A 10,576-nucleotide genomic window follows, 5' to 3' on the forward strand; every position below is an offset into this window, starting at 1 on the left:
ACTGTAAATATGATAACAACCTTTGCTTGATATGGCCACTAGATGGCGGAAGCAGGTTTTCCCTGTAGTCATATTATATGCTATACTGTATGATGGCGGTGTACAGTATATATTACTGACCAACTTACATTACCATTTATTCACTCTGAACATATGGACTGTTTGAGGTAAAAGAAATGAGAGGACGTCTGCTTTGAGATAGGGTTAAATATAGAGTGGCTGCTCTTGTAGTGCCTGTCACGACTGAGAGAAAAGAGCCCTTTTACAGCTTTTTCATACTGTAATTATTTCATGATTTCTCCCCAAATGATTATAATCATCCAATCTTACACAACTCAGGAGAAAAGCGCTGAATATCCAGCTGATCATCATTCAAGTGCAGCACCGCAGACTAAAATAGCCTGATTTTATGCTGATGTGATGGTCATTATTCTAATCGTCTTGTAGATAAGGCCAACCTGCCGGTGCGCCCCCCAGTGGGTGTGCTTCCTCTCGGGACAGGAAATGACCTCGCGCGATGCCTTCGATGGGGAGGAGGTAAGAACATCACCTCTGAGGCTTCTGTAAGGTTTATGTTTAAATTATTAAATCAAATTAGATTTAAAAAAAAATTGAATGTTATTTAGATCATCTTTAATTTATTTCAGGTAATAATTTCACAGCAGCTATATTTTTTATTTTGTTGAACTGAAAGTTTTTCCATCATTTTTTTATTTATACAGTTATTTATTTATACAGAATCATTTGGCTAATTATTTTCAAAGAGGAAACTTGCCACCAATTCTGCAAGTTCTCCCATTAAAAAAAGATGAGAGAGGCCTGTAATTTTCATCATAGGTATACCTCAACTATGAGAGACAAAATAAGAAAAAAAATCCAGAAAATCACATTTTTAAAGAATTTATTTGCAAATTATGGTGGAAAATAAGTATTTAGTCACATACAGACAAGCAAGATTTCTGGCTCCCACAGACCTGTAACTTCTTCTTTAAGAGGCTCCTCTGTCCTCCACTCGTTACCTGTATTAATGGCATCTGTTATCAGTATAAAAGACACCTGTCCACAACCTCAAACAGTCACAAACTCAAACTCCACTATGGCGAAGACCAAAGAGCTATTAAGGGACACCAGAAACAAAATTATAGACCTGCACCAGACTGGAAATCTGCAGTAGGTAAGCAGTTTGGTGTGAAGAAATCGACTGTGGGAGCAATTATTAGAAAATGGAAGACATACAAGACCACTGATAATCTCCCTCGATCTGGGGCTCCACGCAAGATCTCACCCCGTGGGGTCAAAATGATCACAAGAACTGTAAGCAAAAATCCCAGAACCACACGGGGGACCTAGTGAATGACCTGCAGAAAGCTAGGACCAAAGGCTACCATCAGTAACACACTGCGCTGCCAGGGACTCAAATCCTGCCGTGATAGACGTGTCCCCCTGCTTAAGCCAGTACATGTCCTGGCCGTCTAAAGTTTGCTAGGGAGCATTTGGATGATCCAGAAGAGGATTGGGAGAATGTCATATGGTCAGATGAAACCAAAATAGAACTTGTGTTTGGAGGACACCATACCTACTGAAGCATGGGGGTGGAAACATCATGCTTTGGGGCTGTTTTTCTGCAGAGGGACCAGGACATACCAGAAGAAATAAATTTGCAAATAAAATCCAAATCAATGGATTTTTTTTTTTCTTATTTTGGCTCTCATAGTGTGGAGTACAAGATGTTTAGAGTTACCACTCCCACATCTTACGTTTAATGTATTCCTGTAAAAATAGTTCCCCTTGAAGGTAGCTTTGGTTTTATCCAAACTTCCATCTAAAAGCTATTTATAATGAAACTTAGCATTTATGCATTTATATATATGTATATATATATATATATATATATATATATATATAATTTCCTTAAAAAAATATTTTATTTTAAATCTTTATTATCGTTTTTTTTATTTATCATCTTGAATCAGCAGCTCATTCTATTATAGATAATATATTAAAAAGAATTATAGTTTACAGAAAATGCCACCATATCAGTAGAGAAAGTAACACATCACATAACAAACCACATACAGTATTATTTAGAAACCAACATAAGTATATTCAGTACTGTGTGTACAGTGTCCTGCAGCATGCTTTATATAATAAAGTATAGAGTACAGCAGCAGGATTGATGCGCTGTGTGCCTGCAGGTTATGATGGCGTTGACCTGAGTCGTATCCTGAAGGAGCTGGAGTTCAGCACGCCGGTTATGATGGACCGCTGGAGTGTGGAGGTGGTGATGGAGGACAGTCAGGAGAAAGGGGACCCCGTGCCTTATGAGATCATTAACAACTACTTCTCCATCGGAGTGGTGAGAGAGAGAGGGGGGAAAAAATCACTCATCACACATTAGCCTAGAGCTTAGAATAATTATAAAAATTTGAATAGTGGGAGTATAGGTTTAGATAGTTTGTTCGAAGCAATTAGCCATATCCTATAGGTCATTATTCAACACACTCAATTTTGTTACTAAGGATGCTAATATATCGTAATATATATATAACTTTATAATGGAAATAATGTTTCTTGTGTACACACACACTTGGGACCCAGGACAGCATTCAATTATTTCGTATTTGTTAAAATGCAAAACGATGATGATGATGTTATGATGAATTGCTTTATTTATTGATTGACTGATTGGTTGATTGATTGATTGATTGATTAATATTTTTAATGCTAGTTGGGTGGATGTTGAACTACAGTATATAGGATGGTTTAAAGCAGTGTGTGTGTATGTGTGTGAGTTTTAGTAATATGAGAATGTAGGATTGTATGAAGATGGAGGACAGACAGATAATATTGATATAATATTAAAAAAAACACTGCATTTGATATGGATTGCATATAAATTAGTTTTTGATTTTTTTGTTCAGGACGCATCAATTGCTCACCGGTTTCATACCATGCGTGAAAAGCATCCACAGAAATTCAACAGCAGGTGGGAGCTCATTATAATTCTGCTTTAAATGCCACTTACGTAAATGATACAGGAATATTGCTGTTATATAATTTAAACCACGTAATACCATAGCACTGTGAAAAGGATGATTCTGATTGGTCAGAGATCACAGGTTCATAATGTAATTGTATTGTTGTTTCTAAAGCAATGAGTTGTTCGAGGGGGCTTGTATTTGATATTGTATTGCAGTATATTAGTATGTTGATGATCTCATAACGTTTTTGGAAGGAGTCTCCAGTGTCAGGAAAGTTAAAGTTGACTATTACATTGATTACATTGCTAGCATTGGTGAAGCTGCTTTGCTATAAAACACTTCAAGACATGTAGGAAAACAAAGTTGCTACTTGGTGCATTAATTAAGGCCTGTTGTTGATTATATTCCTGTAACAGCAAGTGCTCAAGTGTTCCATCCCGTATGTGTTGCACGACATCATCAGGACAGGACATTATTAGGCGTCATGACATAAAAGAAACCCAAAGATTAATAAATATATTATGATCTGGTCATTCAGCCCTAATGTCATGCTTACTCTTTTGGATAATAAGCAATTATCACCTGGAACAATCACAATTACAGCAATTACTATCAGGAGAAACTAATTTTCAGTTTAATTTCTAATCTTCCCACCAGGGTGCAGTATTGCATATATACAGTAAACACTGAAGGTTTAAGTGTAAACTGCTTGGCATGTTACTGTACATGTATTAACAGCTTGTATTTGTCACTGTTGCCTTCAGAATGAAGAACAAGCTCTGGTACTTTGAGTTTGCCACCTCAGAGACGATCTCAGCGTCCTGTAAGAAACTCAAGGAATGCCTCACCATCGAGGTAAGACAGCGACATCATCCCTTTCTTTGAATCAAAATTGTTTCATCTTAAAATTGAGAATGTCAACCAATCGTAATTGTATGATTGAAAATATAGTGTGTGCATTACATTTACTAGAAGCATTACATTTACTTTTTCACTTTTGGTGCAAAATCTCAATAATGGTTGGGTATTTACTGTAGGTTATTATATTTACATGCATTGCCACATAAAATGAACACATGATCAATAACTGAATACAATTTTCCCCCATCTCTACACAATATGCACCTTACCAGTTAGGGATACACACTTAAGGCATAAGAATTGCATCCTTGATTATCCCATCCAGTATTTTGTTAGATTTATTATACTTTAAGTCTCAATTTTCAATTTCTGTAAAGAACTTTACAACGAAGTACAAAGTAGGAGTATGTAAACCCCATTTAGAAAGATGTTTATATCTTATATAATAATATAATGTATAAGATATTTCATAATATATAATCTATTCTATAATAAATCGTGATATGAAGCAGTTGACTTCTTTTAATGAACTGTTTCTGTCCTGTGTAGTGTTGCGGAATTCAGCTGGATCTCAGTAACGTCTCCCTGGAAGGCATCGCGGTCCTCAACATTCCCAGCATGCACGGCGGATCTAACCTGTGGGGCGAAGCCAAAAAGAGTGACCGAGCGAACCAGGAAGTGCCCGAAGTCATCGTAGATCCTGAAGACCTAAAAGTCAGCCCTCAAGGTAGGACTAGTTCTGCGACTGAGTCTCATCAGTGTACTGAGACAGAAGCATGATGTAAAATTTTTCTTTACATACTTTCCAAGCCGTGTTCTATATCTGCCCTTTCCATCTATATATCCTAATAAAAACTTTTTCACTGCGGGTGATAAATTGAATGAACCACTTTGAAAAGACTTTATTAGTAAACCTGACACCCTTCGGTTGTGCCTCTAGACATGAGTGATAAGCGCCTGGAGGTGGTGGGACTGGAGGGAGCCATGGAAATGGGACAAATCTACACCGGCCTCAAGAGTGCTGTCCGGCTCGCCAAGACCTCTCAGATCACCATCAGGTCAGCCATCATGTATACATGCACACATACACACACATTCATGCACACGTTTAACCCAGTTAACCCAGTGTAAGTATGTATCCAATGATGTAAACTTTAAAGCACTTTTTGTAAGTCGCTCTGGATAAGAGCGTCTGCCAAATGCCTAAATGTAAATGTAAATGTTCACGTAAACACGTGTACAGTAGAGATGAGGAAAAAATTATATTAGTTATTTGTGGCAATTCTTTTGTTTAAATGACGTACTTTGCATTTGAGGTGTCGCAGTTCCTCTATAATCCTCCAGGGGTACTTTAACCTATTCAGCACATCATCCTGTGTAGTAGGGGCAAATTATTTGATGTTTGTTTAGAATTGAAAAGATATCTAAAAAAAAAAAAAATTTCATAGAATCGCAAAACAAGTCGAATCTGCACTTACTGTACTGGTTTCTCACACACACATTAAAACGGTGTTATCGATTATTCTGTCGAGTTTCCATGATGTAGTGTAAATAAGGAAAACCATCCTGTACAGATAGTGTTAATGTTGTTATTATTGCAATTACAACAAGATACAGTGTGCAGATCCACAACATCGACATATAGATTAGGCAGATACAGAATCGTGATGTATAAAACTCATCCCATCTCTACCGTCCATTTGCCTAGAGAATGTATAAATACAGTATGTACAGCACTAAAGTTGCTACAGATATATTTTCCTGTGCAATGGCATTTGTGACGCTTCCGGACAAATTAAGCGGCGAAAAATCATGTTCAGAAAAACATGCAAAATATTAGTGCTGTGAAGTGAGGCATTAATAAGTCGTGCATTAATTCAGCAGTGAAACACAGTGATAAAATTACAAAATGCTGAAACTTTCTATAATGTAGTTTTATTGTAATCCCACGGTATGGTATTTAAGCATTGTGTTTTTTATGTTTAAATAAATGAAGTCACACATGCTGAGACATGTCCAGGATCTGAAATCCTGCATGTCTGTCCAAATTGCCCCATACACCAATAACACACCGACACCCCCCCCCCCACCCCATCCCGCCCCCCTTCACCACGAACTGGATAGTCATTAGTTCACACTTAGGAAAGTGTTATTCTTTTGTTATGCGTAGAACGTAGTTAAGAACCTGACGACACTAAGGATTTACAGCAATCTGTCTAATCGCATTTATAATTACAACACAAGTCTATTTGACTTATTAATTAATTTATTAATTTATTTATTATTTGTAATCCAGATGTTTTTACACCGAGAACCACAAAAAACATTCATTTAAATTAATTGTAATAAATAACATTTAGCATTTAGGACTCGTACATGACCATCCAACTGGGGTTCTAACTATAATAACTAAAACTAATCCGATGTAACTTGTATAATATAAAATTATAATTATAAGCCTATACTAATTTACAGACCTTATTAAGTTGTTTTATAAAATGCAGCAATCTCAGATTAAAGTTACACATGACATCCATATGATCAGGTCTAAATACAAAGTATGTTCAAGTCAAACCGGGACTTTTCTTTTCCTGAATGTTTGTTTTCCTTTATATAATTCCCTGCTACACTAAAGCACTTGTCCCAGCATTTTACTAGTGCTTGGATACATCAAGATGGAAAGTCTTCTCAGTACACTATAGCCATGATCAGGCTGCCTGCTTCATGTCTAAAACACTGGCCTCCCAGGAACTCCTTCAATGGCGCAAACATGTGGAAATATCCTGGAGTGAGGTCACGACTGTACGGGGGATGTGGCGATAACTCCCAGACGCGTTCCTGTAATGTGAAAGTAGTGTTAGTGAATGATCAATCGATATCACGCCTTCATTCACGAAAGTCCTGGCTTGACTTGAACGCCCCTCAATATCATATCTATTATGTATATTATTTTAAATGTTTGTATTTTTTGGTACCAGGACAAAGAAGCCCTTGCCCATGCAGATCGATGGAGAGCCGTGGATGCAGCCGCCGTGTACTGTAAGTGTGCATTAGCTTTTAACTGCTAATTATACTTGGTAACATCCTACTCGAGGAACGATAAAACAAAGAACGGTGAATGTGAATAATTGTGCTGCTTTTTTTGTAGTTAAGTATGCTTTTTATGGTTTTAATTGTACCCAAGGGTATTTAAATATTAATAGAAATGCTCTTAAGTGTACATTTCCATGACTCACACTTTTTTAAAAAGATATATTCGGCTTATAATTATCTCACAGAATCATCATAAATGTAAAATATTTTAATGCCCTAGTGTTTAAACTATGACTATAATACCGATTTGGATAAAACATTTTGTATAACTTTTCAAATTCATCCTTACAAAAACTGAAAGTCTTTTTCATGAACAATTTTAAAGGTCACATGACTGGGGCTCAGTATAATATATGAAAAAGAAATATGACTGAGACGGCTTTGCACAGAAATGAATGCAAAGCAAATGAGCTGCCATGAACTAATATTTAGTAATAGTTTTTAGTAATAGTTTTTATATATACGAAGTCAGCCAAAAGAATGTATACACACTTCAGGAAATGAAAAATAGTAGGTTGTATATTATATTAATATAATATTAATTAATCATCATCATATTATTATCATAATATTATATATAATGTACAGTGTAGCAATAAATTTAGTATTTAAAGATTTATACTAGTTTTTCTTTTCCTGAAGTGTGTATAAATTTTTGTGTGTGTGTTTTCATAATCATCGAAATAAAAAGAAATAAATAATTGAATCATATCAGTCATATCATATGTGTGTAATGAATCTATATAATATACATGAGTTTCAATTTTTCAATTAAATTACTGAAATAAATCAACTTTTTGATAAAAGTAAGTCCTTAACATACAAAGATCAAAGTAAAAAAAATGTTAAGATAAATATCAAAGATCATGTTTATTTTTTTCTTTCCCTCAGCTACTGATTTATTCAATTACATTTTTATCACTTGCATTGTAACCACAGAAATGCTAAATTGTTAATAAGCTGGACATGTGTATACTGTATTAGCTGTTTAACTACACTGATATGCTTTAGACATAAGTGAAGTCATGTTTTTTATTTCTCCTCCACAGATTAACATCACACACAAGAACCAAGCGTCCATGCTGATGGCTCCTCAAGCCAAATCCTCTGGCTTCTTCAACCTAAAGTAGTGCCTGCGTATGCGACTGCACCTGCATCTGCATCATCAACCTGACGTGTCTATGTGGTCCATATATAGCAATTTATTTATGTATATTAATATATATGGATGCTGAAACCAATGTGGCCAAACCATGAGTGTGTGTGTGTGTGTATTGTAAAGGATTCTATATACAGAATAAGAGGCTTCATTTCATGGTTTTTAAACCTTCCTGTTATCTGAGGAGATAATCTCCTTTTCAAACTTACTGGTGCAGTGTTAGATGAACTCGATCCCCGTCGTGCCATTATACTCGTCTTTCAGAGTAGTGAGAAAGTCCACAGCTACAACACACCCTGGCAAGAACCACCGCTTTCGTTGCAGCGACTTAAATCTTTTACAGCTTTAGAAAATACTAATCATAATTAACATCAAGGTATAAATCAGCACAATTTATACCTTGACAGGCTACATTAGGGGTTTAGAGTGACTATTCGAATGCATGACGTAACCTGTCATTGTGTTTACACCTGCAAAGTGCGGTGTAATATCTGAATAACATACAGTAGAAATCATTTTAAACTGATGATTTCACATTTCGCATGGCTACTCTGATATTCGCTGGAGATGCTTGATTGGGGCTCTTCCACCTGACCATCCTACTATACTATAGTACATTTTAACAGTTTTAAGTTTATAACTTGTCTTAAAATCTATAGATATTATACACACAGACACACACCTACATGCTTCTAAAAGTAGATTGTAATAAGATACATGCCTTTTAAGAGGTGACATAATTGTCACCTGCTCTAGCTTATTAACAGAGAATGTAGATCTTTCAGAATACTGCCTGTAAAAAATGACTGAATAAATGTCTGAACAAAAGGTTGAGCATTGTGTGTTGTTTTCTTGCATTGTTAAATTTTTCCAGGTGCAGTTAGATTATTTTTTTTAACCAAGTAAAATAATCATTTTCATTAATTAAAGATAGACGTATTTACTTTTATTGTACACTAGATGGCACTGTTTCCATGTCATTGACAAATCACTCTCAAATATCTCAGGATTTATTCCTGATTGGATTATAGTTTTGCAGACACAGAAAGTTTATGGGTTTTTATAATGTAACTACTACTGTACCATACATTTTAAAGCCTATACCATATTCTTACAGAAAGCCAACTTAATAATTAATTTGTACTTAACATAGAGAGTGCTTATATTAAAGGCTGAAACTGAATATTGGAGTTATTTAAAAACTGTAAGGTGATACATTGTTTTTTCTCTATAATTTATATTTATTGAATATTTCATCGGTATTAAGTCCAAAATCTTAAAGTTAAGGATCAAAACAATTTACAATTCACAAGCTACATTTACTGAGCTTGTAGTGGTTGGCACTATCCACCTCCAGGGTCCGGATTAGATTTTTTTCCGGTCTGTGTGCATGGAGTTTGCATGTTCTCCCCATGCTGGGTGGGTTTAGCCTGTACATGCTAAGCGCTATAGAAGATGAATGAATGAATGTAAGAATGAATGAATGAATTAATTAATTAATTTACATAACACAACAATATACACACAAAAAAGAAAACATGTGCCTTGCACCTCCAGGGTCTGGATTCGATTCCTGCCTTGGATCTGTGTTCATGGAGTTTGGATGCTCTCCCTGTGCTTGGTTGGTTTCTTCTGTGTACTATGGTTTCCTCCCACAGTCCAAAGACATGCAGATTAGGCTAATTGGTGATCCCAAATTGCCCCATAAAGTGTAAAAGAGTGTGTGTCCTGCGATAGATTGGCACCCCATCAAGGTGTACCCCGCTGCAAGTCTCCTGGGATAGGCTCCAGGGCCCCGCGACCCTGTATACAGGATAAATCAATGTAGATTGGTGTGAGAGCAATATTGTGGTAGAATCATTTATTATTATTTCTAATAATAATAATATTTGTTTATTTATATATATATATATATATATATATATATATATATATATATATATATATATATATATATATATATATATTTATTTATTTATTTATTTATTTATTACTATAAAATACAAAATAATTATACTCTAAGAATAAAATATTTTATACATGGTTTATGGATTGAAAAAAATAATACAATTACATTTAAATTTTCACACACTCGGTTTAGTTTTCTTAAAAAAAAAAAAACTATATTAGTATTTTACAAACATTCATTTTAGTCCCCAAATTTGCAACAAAGTATCAATTTTGCATTATTAAAATATACTTTTAAGAACAAGAAGAAGAATACTATTATAAGACTACTATTAGTCATCAATGCTAATATTACCAAAAAAAAAAAAATTCCAAGCTTATTTAAATTCTTTACCTTGTACGCATTACGTCATTATTCGGTCAGGCTCGAGTTTATTCAAATGATACAAAAACAAAACATTGTTGTTGTATTCTCCACCCAGATCAGATCCCTGACCCCGCCTCCTCCATGCGACATGTTGCCATACCACGCCCACCCCCTGGTCGGTGCTTAAGCTCAGGTTTAGTGTCTGTT

At 35.2% G+C, this 10,576-nt stretch overlaps 1 protein-coding gene across 3 annotated transcripts in view; it reads left to right on the plus strand.

The window, feature by feature from the left end:
• The window catches only part of dgkaa (diacylglycerol kinase, alpha a), a 52,234-nt gene extending 43,306 nt beyond the window's left edge, over positions 1-8,928 (plus strand). For all 3 annotated transcript variants that reach the window (XM_053482424.1, XM_053482426.1, XM_053482425.1), the window contains exons 17-24: positions 448-537; positions 2,196-2,356; positions 2,922-2,986; positions 3,746-3,836; positions 4,392-4,569; positions 4,783-4,900; positions 6,821-6,881; positions 7,985-8,928. In XM_053482424.1, coding sequence (XP_053338399.1) covers positions 448-537; positions 2,196-2,356; positions 2,922-2,986; positions 3,746-3,836; positions 4,392-4,569; positions 4,783-4,900; positions 6,821-6,881; positions 7,985-8,065 — 845 coding nt within the window. In that variant the 3' untranslated portion in view covers positions 8,066-8,928. The remainder of the gene's footprint in view (positions 1-447; positions 538-2,195; positions 2,357-2,921; positions 2,987-3,745; positions 3,837-4,391; positions 4,570-4,782; positions 4,901-6,820; positions 6,882-7,984) is intronic.
• Positions 8,929-10,576: the final 1,648 nt, after the last annotated feature.

Source organism: Clarias gariepinus, chromosome 22, assembly GCF_024256425.1.
Source record: "Clarias gariepinus isolate MV-2021 ecotype Netherlands chromosome 22, CGAR_prim_01v2, whole genome shotgun sequence".
NCBI classification, from domain to species: Eukaryota; Metazoa; Chordata; class Actinopteri; order Siluriformes; family Clariidae; genus Clarias; species Clarias gariepinus.